The sequence below is a fragment of the Aspergillus saccharolyticus genome (genome assembly GCF_003184585.1).
Source record: "Aspergillus saccharolyticus JOP 1030-1 unplaced genomic scaffold BP01scaffold_12, whole genome shotgun sequence".
Classification (NCBI taxonomy): domain Eukaryota; kingdom Fungi; phylum Ascomycota; class Eurotiomycetes; order Eurotiales; family Aspergillaceae; genus Aspergillus; species Aspergillus saccharolyticus.
In genome coordinates this window covers 702,927-726,948 of record NW_020290622.1, presented here as the reverse complement: position 1 = coordinate 726,948, position 24,022 = coordinate 702,927, and the positions used below count along the sequence as shown (strand labels likewise).

General features: G+C 53.9%; 2 protein-coding genes across 2 annotated transcripts; both read right to left on the bottom strand.

Moving 5' to 3' along the window:
* Positions 1–232: 232 nt before the first annotated feature.
* BP01DRAFT_382250 (cora family metal ion transporter) lies at positions 233–3,196 on the bottom strand (the record flags this gene model as incomplete). The annotated part of the gene is made up of 4 exons (XM_025577361.1): positions 233–303; positions 378–580; positions 660–2,699; positions 2,787–3,196. 4 exons carry the CDS (start codon positions 3,194–3,196, stop codon positions 233–235), a joined length of 2,724 nt encoding a protein of 907 aa, XP_025432057.1.
* A 697-nt stretch (positions 3,197–3,893) lies between these two features.
* lah (involucrin repeat protein) lies at positions 3,894–23,915 on the bottom strand. The gene is made up of 3 exons (XM_025579609.1): positions 18,289–23,915; positions 5,928–18,098; positions 3,894–5,841 (listed from the first exon to the last, which is right to left on the bottom strand). The coding sequence occupies exons 1-3, from the start codon at positions 23,794–23,796 to the stop codon at positions 4,312–4,314; spliced, it is 19,209 nt and encodes a 6,402-aa protein (XP_025432056.1). The 5' UTR covers positions 23,797–23,915; the 3' UTR covers positions 3,894–4,311.
* Positions 23,916–24,022: the final 107 nt, after the last annotated feature.

Here is a 24,022-nt window from a genome sequence, read left to right as displayed (position 1 = left end):
GGACTTCCTGGTTGACTGACTGACTGACTGATGGATGTACAGGAAGGAAGCAAGGAGAAGTAACATCATCCCTAAACCAGGAATGAATACTGATCACCAACAATAAGAATGACAGTAGGAACATCACACGATTAGATTCCTCCCTCCTTACACCTGTCACGAGGCTCCCCAGGCCTCTACCCAGAAGAAGCTTTCCAGAAGGACGCCAACCAAAATTCCCCCCACCCCCACTCTATACAATTCCATACACCCGCTTGGCAATGTAGAACGAGGCAAAAGCAAACAGAATCAACCCCCCGGTAACTGGGTGCCAGAGGCATCAGTATCTTGAGTCACCGGAAATGCAACCCCCACCAACCATGAGGAAAGAGACTTACTAGACCAAAACCATGTCAGGCTATCGACATCCTGTCCCGGTACCTTGACGTTCATCCCCCACATTCCACAGATGATGTTTAGCGGCAGGACGATGGTTCCCAGCACCGTCAGCTTCCCCAGAACATCCGCTGTCTGTTCTTGCCGCTCATTCATGAGAATGTTGATCTGCGCCAGGTAGTTCGAATGCGCCCGCGACAAAAGCCTAAACAGTTCCCCCCACCCCCAAGTCAGTAAAATACGACCCAGCACTGCCGTGATCAGGATGGTGTCGGGACACGTACGTCTCGTAGTAGGTCAGACTGCTCGTCATCGTCATGATATGATCCTGGATATCGCCCAGGTACAATCCAATCTCGGACTTGGGCGCCACCTCCCATTGCTCGTTGCACCGCTTGGCAAACCCCTTGACCACGTCCGCCTTGTTGCTCAGCAGCCGATACATCCCCATGACCTTCTTACGACATACACCCACACGTCGGAGCATCTCCCCAGGGGCCAACGACGTGGCAACGCTGTCCTTCTCGTCGTCTTTGGTATCGGGGGCAATCCCGCGCTCATCGGAATGCATCTGCATGATCTTCTCGTCGATTTCATCGACCTCGTCCTCGATAGCTTGGATCAACGGGCCAAACACATCGGTGATATCATCAATCAGCGCATACGAGATCCAATCCGAACTCAGAATCAGGTAGTCCATCAGTTGCCGGATGCGCCGCCGCACATTCGCCGGGTGAGGCGTCTGCGAAAAATGGAAGGAGAGGACCCCCTCGCGGAAGACAACCACATACATGTTGACGGGCTGGAGGTAGTTCTCGCTGTTAGGATCTTGTTCGAATGTGCGGTAATTGACAAAGTAATAGTTCCGGAACAATTCGACTTTCTCGCGTGCCTCTTGCATCATGATATCCTCCGTCGTCAAGGCATGGATACCAAATGCCTTTGCAAGCACCCGCATCTCTGTATCAGTCGGCGAGAGCACATCGAGCCAAAAGGTTGGCCGGGGCCCGTAGCGCTTAGGCTTGGGTTGGCTCTGCTTTCGTGCCGGGGAGACGTCGGTTGACGTCCGAGCTTCCGACATAGCCTCACTAATCACCGACATTCGTGGATGTTGCTTGGGCGTGTTGTTGTTGTTGTTGTTGTTGTTGTTATGCTGGTTACTATCGCCGCCGTGGCTAGCTCCATTGAGGCGTCCTGTTCGGTTGGCGTCACTATGGCTATTGCCATGCTGGCTGCCTTGGCGACTACCATGGTGGTTGGCCGAAGACTCTTCCCCGGGGTGGTCTTCCGCCTCATCATCCGATTCATCAGATGAGACATCTAGCTCGGGTGGATCAGGGATGAACAACTCGCGGAAGCTACCACCTGGCTGTACCAATTCGGAGATAGTCTGCGCATGAATGGTGCTCTGAAACTCCTCGTTAAAGTACGTGAAACGATAGGGCGCTTCATCCTCTTCTCGGCGCCAGAGTCGATATTGGGGACGAAGACGACCCTCCACAAGCATCGGCTCGCTAATGGTCTTAGCACGCAAAGCCCCAGATCGCTCCTCTTTCTCCTGACGACTCCATTCATCTAAGACGGACAGTTCAGGCCATTCCCGGTGACGGCGTCGTCGACGATGATCTTCCCTGGGCGCCCGTAACTCGTCCTCTTCAGCAAGCTCGGAAGCTGCTTCCGTTGGGAAGCAAACATCTTCTTCCGCAGGCATGGTCTTTCGACGCCGGAGGCCGTCCTGAGGCGCCATGTGCGGCGAAGGAGGCGAGGATCCCATGGAGGGCTGAGGTCCCTTGGCACCGCCAGCTTCCACGTCGATCAGTACATCATGCGACCGAGCCAGGTTTTCCATGCGGTTATCAATGGATTTGGCCAGCAGGAAGTCAAACTCCGCCCCGGTCACCACCGCATCGTCGTAGTTCATCTCTGGCCCCAATTTGGGGGAGGTGGGCATGGACGGAGGGTTGTTGATATCGTAGTCGCGATCATGCTCTACGAGGCCGGGGCTCGGAATCGCTCGGGGCGAGCACCGAGACGAGCCTGACTGGCCTGATGGACGGCGCTGACGAAACGAGAACGGACTGGACTTGGAATCGGTCCCATATCGGGGCATCGTAGGACTATGGGCCGAAGATGGCGGAATCAGTGGCGTTCGGTCGTTCACATCCTCGCCGTCGCTGTCATCCTCCCCCCGATAAGACTTTCCCCTCGACGTAAGGCCACGGGAACTTGTTTCAGTAGCAAATCGATATGGGGTAGAGGAAGACCCCGGTCGAAAGGACTGGCCGAGGCGGCTGTCTCTCCGTGGCCGCATAGAAGGTTGGTTACTGCACCGGGAGGTTCACCATTAGCCACACAGATCCATAGCAAATAGGGTTCGAAACACGCAGGGGTGTTGCGCAGAGTTAACATACCGATGGTCCAGCAAGGCCTCACTCTCTAGGCTTGTGCTGCTAAGATCCCGTCTCAAGTTGTAAAAAGGCAAGGGTACCTGCGTGCTAGTCTGCCGGGCTGCCATCATGCTTAGATCCTCCGGATCAGCGACCGACGATCCAGCTGCGCCGGGGTGGGAATCTTCTGCACCAAGAAAAGACTGTCGGCGATTACGGCGTTTCCGATGACGGGGCTTGCGCCGCTTGGTAGACTTGGGCGTTCCTGCTCTGCTCGCTGTACCATCGTCCGGCTTCATGCCCGGCCGGGAAGAGTCGAGGTTGGCAGAGGCACGAGGTGTTTCCGAATTGCCATCGGCAGGTCGGCCATTGTGGACAGAGCGCTTGCTCGGACTGGGGGCGGTCTGCCGCGGAGTTGACGGTGTAGGCTGCATGATACTGGAGGGGCTTTAGGGCCGCATGCACGAGGAGCGATCCAAAGAAGCGAGGGGCAGCGAATTGAACGAGACCTGGCCTTCAGGGCTGCAGTTGAAGACACTGGAGGACCAATCGTTGATTCGATGAATCATCAATCGAGTAATCTAAACCAGCGCACCGAATCTATTGCGCAGAGCCAAGTAATAATGGTAATAATAGTCGTCATAAACAACAATACAAGTAATTCCACCCACACCAGATATGAGTAAAACCCAAGACTAAGACGAACGTGAGGGGAATTCAGTAAGAATGCAAGGTTGAATGTTCATGCAGGAGCTGGACGCCTTGTCGAGCTCAGCATAGCACAAGCCGAGGAGACACTTCATCAGGGCCCGGGGCGACGATGGGAGAGGAAGTGGCAGGCGAGAGGCAGAATTGGGTGGAACATGGGAGTAGGGGGGGGAAAATGAGGGAAACGAGAGTATGCTCGATTCAGCGCAAGAACAGACTGGACTCTAGGGATAGATAGAGAAGCACTTCCAATAGAGAGAAAAGACACAGAGAGAGAGAGAGAGAGAGAGAGAGAGGAGGGGGTGGAGATGCAGATTGAATCGAAGAGTTGAAACGATAAGGGAGGGAGAGGAAGAGTGGATGACGGCCATAGGATCGGCATCACCGCCTTGGCAGAAAACGAAGGAGGAGAAGGAAGAGGTTCAATCAATGACATCACATTGTCACTGTCCTGTACATACATTAAATACATCCATAAATATACAATAACAGAACACCAACAAAACACAATTCAACCACCAGATAAATAAATGGCCGTAAGATCGTCAACTCTAAGAGACAAAAAAGGTATCGGACATCATCATGAACATCATCAGTTTTGAAGATGCTGAGAAACGAAACAGTTCCTCTGCATCTAGCATTATTCATTACCATTTGAAGACCCGAATTCAAGCCAAGACGCCTGCAGAGTAGCTGCACTGAAAAAGGAAATTATTGTAGGAAGCGAGAAAGAGAAAAAGGGAGAGGATAAATGAAAGGTCCAGAGATCGGACCAGTCCATGTGCTGTGTTGCCCTTCCACCAGTCTGAGCGTTATCCAGTCGCGATTTGAGGGTGACGCCTCAAATTACGTTGCTCAAGTCCATGGTGGACGAGGGAGCCGCGCTGTGCACCGATCGGGTGGCATCGAGCGACATGCGGTCGCCACTAAGCATCTTGGACACTCTCTTATCCTTGTTTGGTCGTGCAATGAGCACTTGCGCCGGGCAGACGACCATTTCGTCGTCCCCATCTCCTGCATCATTGCCTTTCTTCACCACCAAGGGAAACAGAACGATACGAACCACGGCTTGCTGAGACTCCAGCTCCTCGTTCGACGTAGTCTCGCCACTGCGCTCATTCATCAGCGACGCATTGAAAAAGACCTGGCGGGCGAGATCGCCATTGGTATCGTATTCTGGTTGCAGCGGCGGTAACATAATGTACTCCGCCAACTGGGTCCGCATTTCAATCGACAAATGCACCGCAACTCGCAGAACTTTCCGCAGGGAATCCAGAAGCTGGGCCTCAACATTACTAGGCGGTGGAAGAAGACGTGAGAGCGTATCGAAGATCTCGAGAGTGACCGCTTCGGTGTCGGTTTCCCGCTGCTTCGAAAAGATTGGTCGTCGGGACAGCAGGGTCAGGGTAGTGGCACGCCAACGATGCACTGCACTTCGCGCCCCCACCTCGGATAGCTGCTTTTCGAGCGATTTGAGCTTCTGGCGCTGATCGCGATCCATGCCGAACAGATATCGTGTAAAGATGTATTCCCACACCATGGTCATAACCACCGACATGAACACATCGCGGCGTCGGACACGGTCGGCAAGGTAGAGGTCGACCTCGGAGCCATCCAGAATGGCATTTTCGAACCGGTCGGCAATCTTCTCGTCTTGCAGGTCGCTCAATTTGCGGCAGCGACGGTGATCAGAATGCTTAGAGAAGCGGAGGACCCACTGCTGCACATGTCCACATAGTTTCTGGCAAGCAGCATCGAAGTAATCCTCGTCGCGGAAGATGAGAACCTCGTCTCGCATATTCTCCGCGATCTGCTGCTGGAGTTGCTTGACCCGGTTGCGGGTCTTCTCTAATTCCTCCCGTAGTCGCCGCAGCTCTGTGTCCTTTTGTGCAACGGCGGCGTCGATTTCTTGAGAGATTCTGGTCTGCATCTCTGTCGAAAGCTGCTGGTTCGCGGTATGCAATTCTTCGATTCTGCGATCGTAGGTGCTCTGCATAGCCTGGATCTCTTGTGCATGGGTCGCCACTAGACCCGAGTTGGTGACCAGTAAGCCTTCATTCTCTCCAGTCAGTCGGGAGACTTCTTTCTGCAGCCACTCGACCGAGTTCTTGAGTTGTTCGACTTCGGCTGACCGGTCGCGCAGGTCAGCATCGGTTTTGTTGAGAGCATGGTCGCTCTTGCGGCGAGCCACGCTAGCATTACGCAATTTATCTTCAGCAGCCTCGCGGGCGGCAAGCAGTAGGCGATTTTCAGAGATCAGAGAATCAAGCCGGGATTCGAGTTCTTGGAGGTGTTGCATGCTGCGACGATGGCGGATGCTGGGCGGTCGACTCGGCGACCGAGGCGAGCTGGGTGTTTCTCCCCACCCCTCCTGGAATAGGCACGGTTATTAGTCTTTGCCTCCCTAAATCTCGATTGATTGATTGATTGATTCGATTAAATATCAAATTTACTCACGTAAACATCAGTCATGTTCCGAAGGGGCCGTTTGCCCTTGTCGGTGACGGGATCATAAGAAGAGGAAGAAGCAATGCGCTCCAAGTTCAAGTCGGAAGCGGAAGCGGAGCCAGAGCCAGAGCCAGAGCCAGAAACAGCGGGAGGAACGGGAGGAAGAGGAGGCTGGGCTTGACTGACCGCCCGCAAATCACTGCCGCTCACACTGCGAGGCGTTCGTCTCAACGATCGTCCACTGCCGCTGGTTGGTCGCAGGATCGGCATTTTGTGCTCAGGCGTCTTCATCGCTTCCCCCCTTTGCTGCTGCTGCTGCTGCTGCTGCTGCTGCTGCTGCTGCTGCTGCTGCTGCTCCTGCTCTTTTGTCCGCTGACTCTTTTCTGGTCGACGTTTTTGAACTTCCACCACATCATCGTTATCGCTCCTGTTTGATGTTGGCCAGCCCTGGCGAGCTAAAGCGTTGTCGGTAAATTTCCTGCTTGGCGGAGGAGTTGTAGGATTGGGAGGAGGTGGTGAAAGCACATGCTCTGGTTTCATCTCCAGACGGGGCGTCCCGCGACCGGGGCTGGTGGGTCTTTTCGATCGATCTCCCAGTTCATATTCCTCGATGGTGTGCAGTGGCGTCCGTGGGGGCGAGACCGAACTCCGACCCGCCCCTGGCGGTGATGCACTTGGCTGCTCATGTATAGACCATGGTCGTCGACGTGGGGAGGCGCTCTGTCCATGGCGTCCATGGATCGAGGGGCTACGTCGGAGCCCACACGTAGAATCTGCCCGCGAGGATCGAACCAGCACTGATGCGCGTTCCTGCAACGGTGAGGGTGCATACAAAGGCGTCTCATGCTGGATGGGCGATTCACCCTCTGCTGTAGCATCCTGATCCTTGGTCTTTTCCCATTGAATCTCAACCGACCGAGATTCTTCATGAGGCCCGTCTGAAAGCACGGAGACATTGTATGCAGGGTCAACCTCGACATCAATTACAGCGCCTTCCGGTTCATCCCATAATACCTTCTGCTGCTGTATCGTAGTCACATTGTCATCAAGCGTCCTCCCAAGCGTAAAATCCTCAATGTCTGGGTTTTCTTTGGTCGCGATAGGAGCTTCCAAGACCTTGTCGCTGTTGCGAATCGCTTCCTTGCCAATGGTCTCTTCCTCAGCCCCATCTTTTGCTGACCCGAGGTCTTGAGTTGAAGCTGGCCGACGGAAAAAGCCTCGCTCTAGCTCGGGAAAGATGCTTGCCACCAGACTTGGTTTGCTAGACTCGGTCGCGGATTGATTGTAATGCGCCTCATCTCCTTCATGAACCACATCCTCCAGCTGGCTTGTTGTAACCGGATTGTTGTGCGTATTAGTCGAGCCTGTTGCTAGAGGCGCGTTGTCATGCTGAAAGCGCCCTTCTTGACGCTCTTGTCTCGGTGACAGGCTGAAGTCGCGCGCTTTGCTATTTCTGCCTCGCAAACTTGGTCGTCTGATCACGCCTTCGGGGATGGCGGACTCGTCGAACTCGGCTATTCCAGGTTCGAAAGGTATGGCACGAGCTTCGGGCGACGAATCTGGGGTTCGCTCTGTAGTTTCAATCTGAGCCTTGCCCCAGTCTATCAAAGGCCAGCCATTGTCATCCTCTGCGGGCTGCTCGAACATAGGGTCTGTTTCCTGAGGCTTACCTTCGGAGGGGTTGATGGGTGCCCTGTCGACGGTCACGGCGCTGGTGGCTGGCAATACAAGAGATACTTCTGCTTGGACGATCTCAGATCCTTCCTGGACTTGTTGCACTGGCTGTGCAGGTTGAGCAGCCCCCTTTGCGGCAATTTGTTTGGCCCTTCTTTTCTCCTTCTTAGAGAATTTTCGTGCCAAGGGTAGTGTAGGATGTGAGTCTTCTGAAAGGACCTCTGCCACACCCTCGCTCACATCTGCATCATCCTTCATGTCTGGAATTCTCGAGTCCAATGTAGAATGAGCTTCTAGATCCTCAGGCTGCAGACTATCGCGTTTCACGAGCCTATCGGCATATGTAGGATCTGATGGCGATGGCTCGGCCTCATGCTCTGTACGTGCTGCAAGAGACTCTATACCTTCCTTTTGAGCCCCGATCTCTTCCTGTACAGCATGGCGACTAGTCTCTTGCGGCGGGACGTTCTCGGAGACGTTCTCTACCGCTTTCTCGAGCGGCACCGCTTGTTCTACGGCTGCTTCTTGAAAGGTCACTTCTTGCGCAACCGATGACTCCATTGTTTCGTCTTGGCCTCCCTTAGCTGCTTTCTTTGCCTTCTTCTTCCTCTTCTTCGATTCTTTGCGACTCAATGGCTTTTCAACGAGTGCCTCTTCGGAGGTAACCTCAGTGGGAGCTTCTGCTTTGACCTCCGTAGAAGTAGAGTCCTCCGCCGTAACTGGGATTTCGTGCGTGGACTCCGGATCCTTCACGCCCTGTGCCATCGATGGTTCTTGTGCCTGAGAGTCACCTGGCCCTGGCTTTTGCTCATGCTCACCTTCATGATCGCTGCTTGCCTCGGCTGCAGCAGAACCCGGCGTCTTAGTCTCATCTTGCGAGCCTGAAGCTCCCTGTTCACCGCTCGATCCGGCCTTCATTTCTGGAACCCCTTTGAGATCCACAAGTCCTCCATCTACTGCTTCGGATGTCTCTGTTGGCTTGCTCATTTCAATAGGCTCCTGATCATCCTCAACTCTCGGTTCTTCTGGCTTCTGATGCTCTAGAAGCTCAGTCTGCTCTCCGTCGAACAGCGATCCTTTTTTCTTCGTCTGATCTTTTTTCTTCTTCTTGGAAGCAGACTCATCAATTGCCTTTGAAGTTTCGCTTGCATCGGATGCGGCCGTCAAAACTGGAGCCGAGGTCTTTCGAGTAACAGGCTCTGAAGGTACAACACTTGCCTCCGGAGATCCCTCATTTGCAGCAGCTGAAGTTGAGACCTCTCGCTCCATGGTCTCTGCGGACGGAGCCTCCTGTTTCACATCTTCTAGGACCAAATCTTCAAAGCCAGTTATCGCCTCCGCAGTTCCTGTCACTGGTGCTTCTGGATAGAAGGAATCGAACCCCACCACCTGTGACGCTTCAGCCCTTGGTCCTTCAGAAACACCTCCAGACACGTCTTCAGCGACAGGCTTGTTCGCAAGATCGGCCTCAGTAACGACTTTGTCCTGAATGGCAATTTCTTCTAAAAAAACCTCTTCAGGAACAACCTCAGGAACGGCTTTCTCATTGATAGTAAGTTCTTCCTCAGCAATAGCTTCAGGCGCAGCCTCCAAAGGAAGTGCTTTCGGAATCTCCTCCTCAGGAACAATTCCCTCTTGAGAATCGATAAAGGCTAAGTCCTGAGCAGCAACACCTTCGGGCACAAACGCAGAAGACATGGCATCAGGAGCAATAATCCTGCGGATAGCTTCTGATTCTGAATGTCTTGCCCCGATATCCGCAGACGCACTATGCTCCAAGACACTATCCTTCCGGTCTTCAACCGGCGCCACATCATCTCCTTCAGAAATCTCATGTTCCTGGTTTCTCACAAAAGATGCAAGGCTCGATATCTGCTCAGCAGATGTAATATTGACCTCACCAGGGTCCGTAGGGGGCATATCATTGCCAACCTCGACGATCTCTCTGTAACCAAGGGTACCGGTTTGAGTATTGGCGATGCCCGCTTCCGCTTCCGCTCTTCCGTTCGTGACAGGGTCGGTCTCTCCCAGAAAATCTTGTCCAAGCTTGACCTCATCGCTTGGTTGATCAGGGGGAGTTGATGGTGAGCCGAGTTCTGCTTCCTCAGAGTCTCTCTTAGCACCTAGTTCTTGCTCCTGTTGTTGCTGCTCACTGGCGGCTGATTTTGCTCGGCGGTCTTTCTTCTTGTCTTTCTTGGACTTCTTGCGTCGGGTTTGATCCATGGCGCGATTTTGATCAAGGGCAGAGTTGTCCTTGCTAGAATCGACCTCTTGAGTCGTATCCTGGGGCTGCGTGACTGGCTCCTCGCCCTTGGCTAAACTCGCAACCATCTCAGCAGACACAGCTAGTTCTCGGGACTCTTTTTGTTCATTGCTCTCGGAGTCACCCTTGTTGCCCGATGCAATGCCTGTGTGCTCTACCTTCCCCTGAGCTGACATATCATCCGCTGCCTTCGTAGCATGTTGCTCGCCAGCTTCTTCCTCTGCTGGCGCTAATACTGGCTCGTCTTTGACTCCCTTGTCCGGGAATTCAGAGCGTGGCGTGGGCAATTCCTCCTCCTTTGCGTCCTCCAATGGCGCCGACTCTAGTCCTGCGGACGAATCAATCTCTCCCGACAACTCCCGGATCGATTTACCGTCTCCACATGCTTCAATGGAGGCTGCAATGGCTGGCAATGCTGCGATATCGGGGTTCTCAGGCTCGGGTTGGGAAGGACAAGCGGGCGAAGCTGCTGGCTGTTGCTCTACCTGCGGAACCATTTCATCAGTCCAAGTCAGATCTTCATCGTTTGTGGCGTGCAGTTCGGTGCCGTGGGACTGAATTTCTTTACCGTCATCTTCCGCAGGTTTGATTGCCGCCTCCTGCGATGGTTCCGTGGACTCGGTCTCGGTAGGCAACTGAGCATCATTTCGGTCTTGAGGTATTTCGGCCTGAATATCTGCGACTTCAGACGAGGGTTCGGGTCTATTCTCAGCAGCGGAGTCGATTGCAGCGTCGGTCGCATCTTGAAGTTTTGACAAGCGCCTTTTCTCCTTCTTTGCCTTCTTCCTCGCCTTAGCTGACATTGGAATAGCTTCTTCCTCGGCCTCCTCGGCTTGCTGTACTGTATCCTCAGGACTCTCGGTCCCAGGAGTCTGAGAAACCAGCGCTACACCCGGCTCATTTGAGAACTCTGGTTCAGCAAGAGTTGCTAGTTCTGTTGTAGAGATGTCAACTTCAGAGTCCGGCGCTGATGTGATTGTATCTGCAGCAGAGTCCAATGTTTTGCGCCGTTTCTTCTTCTTTTTGTCCTTCTTGGACTTGGAGGAACCGACGTCCGGCTCAGGACTCGGTATGGGAGTCTGGGGCTCGGATTCGTCAATAGGAAGAGGTCCGAACGTATCATTCGTCACTGAACTCGTGGCCATGGCAGTACTTAGTAGGCTTGTGATGTCAAGAGCGGGATCCGTGTTCTCTAGCTCTTCCTCCGCTCTTTGGGCGCTGCTTGGAGCAGTAGAGCTTAACTCCACGTCTTGTGGCTCTTCAGTGGGTTGAGTGGATTGAATGACTTCATCTGCCGCCTGAGGCTTTGAGTCCACTTCCCGAGCTATTGTCTCTTCCTCCATCTCCTGCGCAGGCAGAATAGTTGCTGATTTGGCGCCTGGGCCATCCATTTCTGAGGTAGCCTCCTCGACAGCATCTAGTTCACTTTCCAACACAGCAGTTTCACCAACCAGCCCTTGAATCTCTTCATCGGAAAGAGCCGGTTCGGTCGCCTGGTTCTGCTCGGCTAGAACATTATTTCCGGCGTTCTGCAGGGTTTCCTGATGTACTCTCTCCTCCGTAGCGGGCTCGCTCAAGTCGGTAGACTGTTCCTCTGCGAAGGATACAGACTTGCGCTTCTTCTTGTCCTTCTTAGCCTTCTTCTTGGATTTCGTTGTCTGTGGGTCTGGTGTAGGCTCCAAAGCTTGGCTTTCGGTGTCTGTGGGCTCCGACGCAACCTTGTCCGAAGGGACTACCGAAGATTTCTCCAGTGATGGAGATTTGAGGTGGTCCTCAGAATGCTGAACGACCTCTTCTGCGAGTACATGCTCAGAATGCTGATTTTCGTCCGTCGCTTGGTCAGAAGTAATGTCACCAGCTGCGCTGACGTCTGCATCGTCAGCAATCGGAATAATGTTGACATCTGCAGCAGAAGACCCTTCACCCAGCTCCCGTGCTTCTTCTGCGGGAACTGCGACCGGTGATTCATCAAATGATAAGGACTTATTTTTCTTTTTCTTCTTTTTCTTGTCCTTCTTCGATTTAATTGAAGTCGAAGGTTGAGACTCATCGTCGATGGGTTCTTCATGCAGGCTAGCTACAGCTTCACCGCCGCGGTGCTCGTCGTTGTCAGCGGACTCGGTGCCAGCCAAGCTGGAATGAGCATCTCGAGCCGTGTCCTCATCCATGGAAATGCTATGAACCGGTGTACTGGCTTGTGTATTAGCCTCTATTATGCCTTCCACTTCTCCACCGTGCTCCTCCTGGTCTTTAGCAAGCTCAACTTTAGCCTCCTCATGGTAGGGTGCCGGACCAGGTTCAGGAGAGACGACGGTTTCGGGCTGCTCTTGCGGTTGTTCTCCAGTGTCAGGGATTTGTTGTTCTAGGTCCCTTGGTGTATCATTGAGAACCTCGAATTCCTCCGTACTCGGCTTTGAAGTATCCTGAACAACTGTTGTTGTCTCGTCCTCAATCCTCACATCCCGACTGTCAGCATAAGACTTTTCCTGCTCCTGCAGCCGTTGTGTATCAGGGCTTGACGATTCCTCCACCAAGGACTTTAAGTCAACTTCATCCGGTGCTAACTTGTCGGCTGGTTCCGAAGCTGCCTGTAATTCGGAAAACTTATCCTTGCTCAACACATTACCGCTCGCTTTGTCCTCCGGTACTGTTCCAGATTCGTCGGCCGCCGTGGCTTCCTCTATGGCTGCGGCTGCTACCCCGTCCCTGGTGGTATCTTGGACGTTTCCCAGGACGGGCTCTTCTTCCTTATTGTTCTTAGCTGCAGAGGTAACCACCTCTGCAGATTCTAAAGGTGCTGAAGATCCTTCGGTAGTTGCCAACTCAGTCTCCAGAGTGCGCTCGGAGGAAACTGGTGTTGCAGACTCAGAAAGTGAGATGTCATCCACAGACTTGGCCCTTTGCTTCTGCAGCTTCTTCTTCTCTTTCTTGGCTTTCTTCTTTTGTGCGGAGGTCATCTGAGGCTCCTCGGACGGATGGACTTCTAAAAGCTCGTTCGTAGTGTTCACTCCCTCGCTCACAGGCATAGATTCTTGCTTTCTATCTTGACTTGAAGGAGCAAGCTCCGGCTCCGTACGAGTCTGGGCGTCCTCGATAACTGCTCGCAGTTCATCATGTGCATGAGCATCTTGAGTAGGTACTGACGCGACATCTGTAGTTGCGGCGGCAACCTCCGTTAGAGTTGGATACTCTTCGGTGAACGCAGAAGCCTCTTCGTTAGAAGCAGGGGTCCTCTCCATTGATGCAGGGAGAACCTCTTGAGTTGCAGCGAAGACTTCCATAGATGCAGGAGTGTTCGCATCCGCTGAGGCCCCATCCAAGCCCGCTGAAGAAGGCTCGACAGCAACATCTTCAGTAGGCACGATTGACAGGCTCTTATTCTTCTTCTTTTTGTTCTTCTTATTCTTCTTGCCAGTCGGTGTAGCCTCTCCTGCGTCAGGCTCGGTTTCAGGTAAAGACTCGGCGACTATAGGTTGTTCTGGCGCAGGCACATGTGTTGTGTCATCATTGGCGTCAGCATGCTCCACCAGAAGACTAGTGGGCTCAAGCTCTGTGCCTGGAACGTTGGCGTCCGCTGTCACTCTATCAGGGGAGTTATTCAATTCTTGTGACTGCAGATCTTGGCTTTCGTCGAATGAAACTTCACCGCTTGTTTGGCGCGGGGGTTCAGGAGCGACAACGCCCGCATCTACGAGTTGTTCGCGATTAATTTCGGCCACGGACTCAGGCTCAAGCTTGGGTTCGTGCTCAGGATCGGTCATAGCATTTAACTTGCCATTCTTCTTCTTCCCCTCCCCCTTCTTTGGTTGATCTTCCTCGGTCACGTCGGTATTGGTGTCCATCTTCGATCTGCTCGTGTCATCTGTTTCTCGCCCATCTGGATTATCACTCTCAGCTTTTGGGACGTTTCCCTGGTGCTTTTGATCCTCACCAGGCTCCAGCTTCTCATTTTCAATGTGGCCTTGTTTCAATGACTCTGGTTTTGATGGTTCTGCGCCGGTCGCGTCCGGCTCTATGATATCCGCAGGCCTAGCTTCGGTGTTTGATTCATCCTCAGCCTTCAGAACGGATTCATGGACAGCGGGTTCTGATCGGAGATCATCAGCACTGGATGCTTCTGTTGTTGTCTCAATCACACTCTTGCGCTTGTTCTTCTTCTTCTTTTTACTGCTTTTGCGAGAAAGGGAAGGCTCAGCCTCCGTGCTGACATCCTGTGCTTCAATTGTCTCTGGTGCTTTAGCTGTGTCAATTTGTTCCACTGTGACGAAGGCGTATTCGCTAAGAGGCTCGGTTACAGGGGCACTTGAATGTTTCTCGTCGGCAGCCTGCTCCTCTTGAGCAGTGCGATCAGAGCTCTCATTCTTGTGCTGCTCCGCCTCAGCTGATTCTAGCTCCGTCGGGTCCTTGTTTGTCTGATCCTCTACCAAGGCCGCTGATGACTCCGTCCCGCCGACCTTACTATCTAAAGCGGAGCGCAGACCATCAACTTCTGCAGGTACGACTTCGGATCTTTTGAACGTCTCGGCGCCTTCAAAGACATCTTCTTGGTTGCTATCGGTCTTCATGGAGACAGGCTCTGAACTGAGATCGAGCGGCTCGCCAAAAGATTGAGATGCTTTGCAATCTCCAGACTCTGTTGCAGGGGCTAGGGGCTCATTCGGTGTCGACACGCCAGTAATGGCGGTGGGCTCTTCGAGCTCTGTCCCGCTCAAAGTCGCCTCAAGATTAATAGGTGCATGTCCGTCACCAGATTTCTGACACGTTTCTTCCGCGACATTTGGGTCCAATTGCGCAAGTTTGGTCTTTTCTGAAGCTGTTTCAGGAGATTCCACACTGGAAGGAACAAGTTCCTCTGGTACAGCTTCAATACTTCGATTCGCAGGGTCAGAATTGGCAAGTGAATGCTCGCCCATGGAGGTTTTATCAAGCTCTTGTGTAGAGCCAATTTCAGGGCTTTGCTTGCTGGCTTCGAAATTCTCGACATCATCCCCCTTCATAGACTCACCAACGGGCTCAGCAACAGGCTCCGCGACAGGCTTCGCAATAGGCTCCGCAACGGGCTCAGTGACAGGCTTAGCGACAGGATCAGTGACAGGATCAGTGACATGCTCCGCGACAGGCTCCGCGACAGGCTCCGCGACAGGCTCCGCGACAGGCTCCGCGACAGGCTCCGCGACAGGTTCAGTGACAGGTTCAGTGACAGGTTCAGCAACGGGCTCAGCAACAGGCCCAGCATCAGGCTCAGCAACAGGCTCCGCAACAGGCTCCGCAACAGGCTCCACAACAGGCTCAGCAACAGGCTCAGCAACAGGTTCGGTGACAGGCTCCGCGACAGGCTCCGCGACAGGCTCCGCGACAGGTTCAGTGACAGGTTCAGCAACAGGCTCAGCAACAGGCTCCGCGACAGGCTCCGCGACAGGCTCCGCGACAGGCTCAGCAACAGGTTCAGTGACAGGTTCAGCAACGGGCTCAGCAACAGGCCCAGCATCAGGCTCAGCAACAGGCTCCGCAACAAGCTCCGCGACAGGCTCAGCAACAGGTTCAGTGACAGGTTCAGTGACAGGTTCAGCGGTCTCATTAGGTGCTGATCCTTCATCGTTCGTGATAGAATTTAAGCCCTTGCTCTTTCTCTTTTTCTTCTTATCGCGCTTGGCCTTCTTACCGCTGGAGGGCACGGTGTCTGGCGCTGTCTCTTCGACGTCGGTGGGGGACAACGATTCAGGTTTCGCCGGACGGTCTTGCCCGACAGTCTCAGTCAATCCTCTCTGTTCGAGGCTCTTGCCGGACCGATCACCGTCCGAGAGGCGAACCTCTTCCATGACTGATACTCGACCCCCCGCCGGCTCAAAGTCACCAGCTTCAGCTGGGTTTTGTTCGACAATGGTTATCTGCTGGGTCGATGGCAATCCTACTTCCAAAGCCGATCCCGCTGGCTCTTCTACAGTCGCAGTCCGTTGCTGCTCGAAGTTGACGTGCTCAACTGAGGGTACTTCTTGCGACAGGGCGTCTTGTGCATTCTCAGGCTCGGTGGGGTTTGAGGCCCCCAACTTCGGTTGCTGTACGAGCGACTGAGCGGGCTCCTCGAGAGGTGATGGGAGCTCTGGAGCAACCAAATCAATGCTTGTGCCTCGTTTCTTCTTCTTTTGGCTCTTCTTCTTCGATAGCTTCGATGCGGAATCTCCAATCATTGGGTCTTGCAATTGGCTTTCAGCGGTTTCATTGACAGGCATGTCCTGCGTTTCAATCGTAGGATGAGAGCCGCTAGCAACAACTTCTTCATGGGCTATCTTGCTGTCCTTTTTGTCATCAATGCTCTTGGGCAGCCGCTCCAATGATGAATGATCCTCGACTGGCACTTCAGTCCCTTTTCCCTTCCACTGTATTGCCTCTGTTGCTTGGTTGGGTTCATTCTCGGAGTCATTTGTACTTGGGAACGGCTCTTGGGTCTCAGATGGCATAAAGATAACTGATTTTGCAATTTCCTGGATACTGGCCCCTTCGATGTGTGGCTCCGAAGGTTTGTCGTGCATCTTGTCTTCCCATGTCCGCTCTGCGATGATCGTAGCCGGACTTCCTGGCTCGGGCTCCTGCGTATCGGCTTCATCTGCCTTTGATGGGAGGTCGGAGTTGAACACATCTTCGCGTGACTGTTCATCGCCCATGGAAAGATGACGAGCGGTGTCAGGTTCGCCGCTTGTTGCTGGATTGAAGCCGTCCGTTCCAACTTCGCATTTTACGGACTGTGTCTCGACAGTCGGAGTTCCCGAATCTCTCGTCTGCTCCACATCATTCTTGAGAAAATCACCTGATTCGGGCTTCCTCTCTTCTTGGGCGGCGACTGACTTATCCATGGAAGACTCGACCGCTGGATCGGTACAGTCTATGAATTCCTTGGGCAGGTTCTGCTGAGAAGTTGAGACTAGATGGCTCTCCTCAATGTTAGATGGGCTTGGGCTGCTCTTCCCAAGAACGTCTAGGCGATCCTCTTTCTGAGCCGCTTGGATGGCGGAATCATTGCCGACTTGTTTTCCATGAGTCTCTGACGCCGGTTGGCCTTCCGTCACATATGAATCCAACCCAGCAGAATCTTCTGTGTTGGAAAGAGCGGCAGCAGCCGCTACAAAGACCCCGGCGCAATCCGGTCTATGACCAGTTGCGTGCGCTGGCGTCGGGGAAGAGGTCTTCACTTGAGTCGGCGTTGTCTCATTTGTCTCTGAGGCTTGGAGAAGCTTGTCCTCTGGGGTGGAAGGCCGTTTTTCAGAGATATCGTCCATGCCCTCCTGCACAGCTTCCCTGCCGTGGTTATCCTTTAGACCGAGTGCGGAACCTTCGGCTGACGGTAACCCGTTCAGCGTAGGGGATGAGGGAAGATCAGGATACGAGTCTACGTCTTGAAGGAGCTCGGAGGGAGAATGAAACTCGTAACTCAACCCCCCTTTCTTCGATTGAGGATAATGATAGACGTGGCTGAAGGTATTTGCGGTGGGAGTCCCCTGCTGAGAATCAAGGAGTTCGTGATGCTGATCAATCCCAGATGTTTCCCTGGTACTAGACAAGTCAAGATCCGTAGGTTGTGGAGGTCCATGAATGTATTGACTCAGATCGACCAACTCCCAATTCTTCTCCTCGGGGAGAGCTGTTAGGTCTTCAGCTGACGCGTTCGCTGAAGTAGTCTTGCTAGATGGCAACGAGGGCAGAGGCTCGTCGAGCTGGGACTCAGCCTTGCTGGTGCTATGCCGCTCCACAAGCCAGAGGGGCCTTATCTCTCGAGAGCTTTTAAATTCTGTTGATGCTGGCCGGCGGTGACGTCCCTGGGTCGGAGAGCTTGGGGAAGGCGTTGGGGATGAGAGTGAAGGTGATCGGGTTGTTCGAGGGGATGTAGGAGGCCGGCGGAAATGCAGAGGAACTGCCGTAGGCGAATCGACCCCCCGCAGTACAGATGACCGTCGAGACCGTGATGCTGCTTCCTCATCCTGAGCTTCTTGGGCCTTCTTCAACTCAGGGGAAGTGGGTCTACTCAGTGACACGGGAGCAGGCTCAACGGTCTTCTCTGAAGCAGGCGGAGACGCGGATCGACTTCGAAGTCGCTGACCCAAGACGTTAAGCCCCAAGCCTGTTATGGCAGAGTCCTCAAACCCCGAGGCCCCGTGACTCGAATCAGCCTCGTCTGTCTGGCTTGGTAATTCGGGGCCGGTCACTAAAAAAGACCGTGGCTCATCGGCTTCCTGTGAGAAGCTTGGTTCCTGTACGTGGACAAAGACGAGAGGAAATTTCTTAGTATGTGCATCATTATAGCATTCGGAAACCAACATATGGGAATATTCAAGGCAAAGCCAAGTTTACAGGTCATTCAAGGTCATTCAAAGAAAAAAAAAAAAAAAAAAAAGAACCAGAGAGAACAAAAGGGGAAGAAAAAGATACTAAGTACTATACCTTCTCGTACCCTTTCGACCTTCCAGAGTCCCGAGCATCTTCGTATCTTTGCCGCCGTCGCTCCTCCCTTCGCTGCCTGCTAGATTTAGAACCTTCAAGGTCGATATTCTCTTTATCCGGCCCCGTCAAGCTCTCATCATGCGGGCCACTGCTCTTTCGAATCCTCGAATCATTATCAAGCGATTCAGCTCGGCTAGAGCTCCGCCGCCGAGAAGACTTGTCTCTACGCCGAGAGCCGATCTCTGAGTGAACTTCTCGAGAGGAACGCCTATCGGCAGAGGAGGTTCTGCTAGCTAAGGGTTCTGAGACTCTCGAGCCAAAGAGATTGCTCAGAAATCCTCCAGACCGTTTTTCTCTGTCTTTCTCATCCGTCTTTCGGGTCTTCTCTCCAGTCTCCCTGAGTCTAGAAAGGGAAGAAGCAGCTGATGTGGTGTCCTCAAAGTTGTCACTATCGCGCTTGGAACGTCTCTTGCGCCGTCTTTTCCTCCTTCCCACAGTGTCAGCTTCCGCTATTGATGACCCATCATCTTCGCTAGGCCCTGAATCACTATCACTCTGTTCTTCAAAATTCTGGCTTCTAGCCACATCGATGTTTTGGAGAATTGGCGCTGAGACCACGGACCTTGAATTATCCTTGTTTACGGTCTCCCAGTCACTGGATGGCTTCGATTGGCCCGATAGTTCTCCCATGTGGAATCCACCAGGCATAGAAAGAACTTCAACAGGCGCTACAATTTCATCACGGGGACCGCGAAGGATTACAGTGGGCTTACTGCTGCTCATTTGCCCACCACTCGCTTTCGGTTCCTTCCTCTGGCTAATTTGCTCAATGACTCCCTGGGCAATTGAGACTCGTGGGGGACTATTCTTGTCCAGGACCGCACCAGGTTCGTGGTCCGGGCTGACAGAACGGTTACCACCGGAGTACTCTCCGACTGGTTTGTCGTGTCCATTCTCGTCCGGAGTCTCAACTTCTCCTTCGACAAAGCCGTGTGGCTGTGCGCGACGCTGGCCAGCTTCTTGCCAAGGTGAGACAAAGGTGATGTTTGCTTCAGGGGCCGCTGATGTCGGCGCATGGTAACTCGGGTCGTCTGTGACAATTGAAGGGTCGAAGCCGGCGGCGGCCGTTGCTGCAGCTACGGCAGCTGCGAACTCTATGTCAGCATTTTCTAGCTGGGTTGTGCTGCTGGAACGAGGAATCTCCTGAAAATCTGGGGGAATGTCGTGAACGTCTTGCGCTAAGCGCTGGTCACCCCGTCGATCTCTTTCCAGCTCCCCAGGGAAGTCCTCGACCGATTCAAGTTCAGAAGAGGTTGAGGGTACCTCGTACTCATGCGTCTCATGCTTGCCCCACGATACACGTGAGCCAGTTGTCTGGCGTTCCGGTTGATCGCTCTCTTGAGGGTGCACAGGGACCAATGTTATAGGCGACGAAGCACCTTTGACGGAACCACTGGCACTGTGAGGCGGCGTCGGTTCGATGAGTTTCAATGCTGGCACAGGCCACGGAAGGCCAGCGTACTCAGGATGGGGCTCTTCGGCCAGACGCAAGGAATCCATTGAGAGGTCTGCTTCGATGATAGTTGGCATCGAGGTGGGCTCCCGACGCTTGTAAGTATCAGGGCTATAACGAAGCTCCTCTGGTGCGAAAAATTGTGCATAGTTATCGTAGACCGGCTTTTTGCGAGAAAGGTCCCTGAATGCATGGGTCTTGACACTTTCTTGTCGACGGTCTGCGGACGGGCTTTCCTCCAACGGATCCTTGGACGCTTCGGACATCGGCAGGCTTGATGCTACCGAGCCCGAGTCCGAATTCCGACGTCTTTCAGCCCTGCGCTTTTCTCGTCGTTCCTCGTGGCGCCGCTGGCTAGCAGCTTCCGATGCTTCATCATAAGATCCCCGGCCGGACAGCACTGTAGCCGCGACAGCAGCACCCACAGTGCCTGTTGCCGCTGCACCGACCCACGACGATGAGCCTCGGTCGTGATGTGAGCGCTCATCATCACTTCGCCGTCTGTCTTGATCCAGTTTTCTTTGACGGCTTGCTCGATGCTCAGCCTCCCGGGCCGCTACCTCCTGCTCATGGTCAACAAGTTGTACTCCAACCTGATTCTCGGCATCCCGTCTCATTTCTTCCAGTCTAGTGGAGCTTCGCTCCTTCTCTGCCTGTTCATCTGTCAGATCAAATTGAACTGACGCTTGCTCTTTGGCTGTATAGCGACGCTGCACGCCGGGCACTGGAGCACCCTCGAGAGCTTCCGTGTGAAAGACGGGAGAAGAATCGCTACGTCGGTGTGAACGACTGGCCTTCGACGCCATCTCGCTTGTTGTGTCATACTCTCGGATTCTGTCGGAGCGGCCGTCGTTCCTCTTGCCGGAAAGTCTTGTCTCATGGGGCATAATAGATTCCTCAAAGATAGGCAGTCCACTGGGCGCAGTGTATGCGGGTATGGACACCCCTTGACTAGTGTAGACTGCTTGTGAGACTGGCGTAACAGGCTGCGGCTGTTGTAGCGGAATGGGGCCTGGCCGAACTAAGGGTGGCTGATGCGGAGGTATTGACGATCGGTCAAAACTACTATGGTGTGGAGAGTCGTTGATGGGCATCGGGGCCACCTGCTGAAGACTTGCGACACTATTGGTATCGTGACTAGAGGATTTTGTATCTCGGTGATAACTTGATGCAAGGGCAGCTGTTCCCAGCCCGGCAGCCACCGCAGCACCAGCAGGGAAGTTATTTTCGGACTGACTGGGTTTCCTTTTGTTCTTCTTCTTTGTCTTTGTCTTGCTTCCCCAGCCCCAAGTCCACTTGCTTGGCTGTGAGTCAGAGGACTGCTGAGAGTCACTGCTCGAGAAGAGCTCGCTGCCGCCGAAGGCGAGGCCGGAGTTGACACTTGACGAAGATTGCTCGCCTGAGTCCAAGTCTTCCCATCCATCCTCGTTAGTGCCGGACGATGCATAATCCGACCGCCCGGACCGATAGCTTTTGCCGGCAAGAATCTCACCCCGTCGTCGACTTCTCCTCTGAGACGAGGCGGCCAGTGCCGTTGCTGCTGCGCCTAATTCAAGCAATGCTGTGTCCACGTCTCGTTCCTTCATATTTCTCCGCCTTTGGGACTTGTTCTTGAGCTTCCTGGTAAAGCCGCTGCCGAAAGCAAGATCGGCATCCAGGGACGAGGAGGATGAGTTGTTGAAGGAGAATAGCCCCCTGCGTTTCTTGGTCCATTGTTTCTGCCGGTTTTCAGAGGAAGCCATGAAGAAGGAGCTGATACCACTACTCATAGACTTCCGGGTTGGTCTTGAAATGTCCACGAAAGATTCATCATCAGAGGAGGATTTTCGATACTTCTTCTTGTTGTATGAAGTAACGCGGCTGCCGTTTTCAATGCGTGACTCAGATTGGGACACGGCTGCCGCTCCAAGAGCAGCGCCCAGCGCTGCATCTCTCAAGGCAGCGTGTCGCTGGGTCCGGGATGAGGATCTGGACCTTGAACGAGAGCGAACCCGGTTGGCCTCGGTTTTACTAGTTTTCGTATCCGAATAAGAGCTTCGGGCAGTCCGCTCAGGCGACCTGCTGCGATTGGATCTGCGGTACACGCCACGAGACGTCTGACTTCGGCGGCCAGCTGTTGATGCATCCTCACTGCTATGAGTCGATTGTCGCGAGCTCGCTACTCGTCCTGATTGAATGCTATAACTTTCGTCAAATTCCCTGTTGCTAAAGATCGACTTGACTGCATATCCTCCAAGCAAGCCGGGCAGCCATGAGCTTCCGGACGACCTTTTGCGCCGTCTACTTTCCTCGTCGGAAGATGTATAGCGACTTGCTTTCTCGACGCGAGAGCCAGTGCTATAACGATCGACTGGGCTGCGCCGAGAATTGTGGTTGTGCTTGCGAGGTGCATCCCTGGATGTTGTGCCAGGCTCGAAACAATACTTGCAGACACCGATGGATTCCGTATAGTCCTCAAACATGCCTACTGCCTCCGTATCGCGCCAAAAGTCGATGATCTTGTCCAAAGGGCCACGCTGGCGTTGTTGAAAAGCCAAGCTTCCGGATTGGAAGGGGGCACCATGATGAACGGCAGCATGATGCGGATGGAGTGGACTTGCTGCGTACCCGACACCCGCCGCATGAATGGCTGCCTCCTGGTGAGAGGGGTATGCTGCAGGACCACCGTGACTCGGCCCAGCTTGGGAAAGCTCCTCATAGTTTTGCATGGTGTATTGGGAGGAATGGACGCTCGACGCATGGGGGTGGTGTCCCATCGTGTACCCTGCTCCTGCTGCTACTGCTGCTGCTGCCGCCGCCGCCGCCGACGCGCCAACTGTTGCTCCCACCCCATGCGGAGGGGAAGAAGCATGTGCAATCGATGAATTCGGTGGAGCGTAGGTCGAAGGAGACTCGGTGTAAAGAGGCTCCACGTCTTCGACAGTAGTCACGGAAGCGGCCGGGGCGACCACTGGCATTGAGTCCTCTGCCATGTGAACAGATGGTTTCTGTGGCTTCTGTGGCTTGGGAACTGGAGCTGAGGTGCTTTGGGCTGGACCCTGCTGAGCATCTGGAGTAGTATCGTCGTCATAGTACGAAGCGGCTGCGCCGACCTGGCCCATACTACTGGGCTCGGGTGGTGGATTAGGGACCGGAGAAGCAGTCATTAGATGCGCTTGGCTACTAGGAATCACCATCTGAGGCTTTGGACGGACACCGGGCTGATCATGAACCGACTGGCCTTGGTCGCCATAATAATCAGCAGCCTCCCCGGCAGGGTTTGGCGGCCTGTATGGCTCCGCGAAGTCAGTAGGGAACTGGTCGGGGAATTGCTGTTGCACATGAGGATCGTAGAACGCCGGTACATTCGGGGGGCCCGGCATTGAGGTGACTGGGACCGGGTCATAAGAATGCGCAGCGTGAGGAGGGAGTCCGGAGATATCATAATCAGTTCTGGACCGCGATGCAGGTATATCTCCAGCGAGCGCTGATGCGTAACTCTCGCCCGATTGTGTCCGTCGTCGTCGCTCTGCACGCTCGGATTCGCGTCTACTCGGAAGCACCTCGCTCCTGCGTTCATCCCGTTCCAATCGCGTGCGCTCACGCTCGCGACTGGGTGACCTTGCGCGCTCACGCCTGCGAGAGTATATGTCTTCTCTTTCTCCATTGTTCTGGGAGCGCTCGCGCGGTTCCGTAATATCGGAGTCCCTCCGTTTTGGGGTTCGCTCGATCACGATACGGTCGGGTTCGCCGGGAAAGCCCTGTTCTGCTGTCGCATAGCTCGAAGCCACCGATTCGGCTGTCGCACTGGGCGCATACCGCCTGCTACGAGTTGCGGAAGACGAATAGGTCGATAGATCGCCCAAACCACGATCACGGTCGTCACCCCGTGAAGATTTGCGGCTCACTGTAGAGGATTTCGAGTCGGTGCGACGGCGGCGACTACTGCTCTTGGAACTCGAACTGCTGCGGGCATCTGAGGAGGAGCGGCCCCCGCCCATAAGGGCCTTGAACATGATGAGCAGCGAGCAGTTCACGCCCTAACAGCTCAGGCAACCATGAGGAAGTTCCAACCCGTGGGAAGGTTATGGTGCCAGGGCGATGGAATTGATTCTAAGGTTGATCCACGGAAGGACTGGAGGGGGATTTGCTGGGTCAGTGGAGCAAGCGCAAAGAAAATCCAAAGCTGAGAAGTGATGGAAAAGAAATAGTTTTAAAAAGGAATTGAGTGGGGGGGGAGGG

Excerpts from the sequence above, each read along its gene's own strand:
- lah (XM_025579609.1), bottom strand. The coding sequence starts at position 23,796 with ATGTTCAAGGCCCTTATGGGCGGGGGCCGCTCCTCCTCAGATGCCCGC. Across the intron at positions 18,099-18,288 it reads GGTCGAAAGGGTACGAGAAG|GAACCAAGCTTCTCACAGGA; the intron begins GTATAGTACTTA and ends GTCCACGTACAG. Across the intron at positions 5,842-5,927 it reads GGAACATGACTGATGTTTAC|GAGGGGTGGGGAGAAACACC; the intron begins GTGAGTAAATTT and ends TGCCTATTCCAG.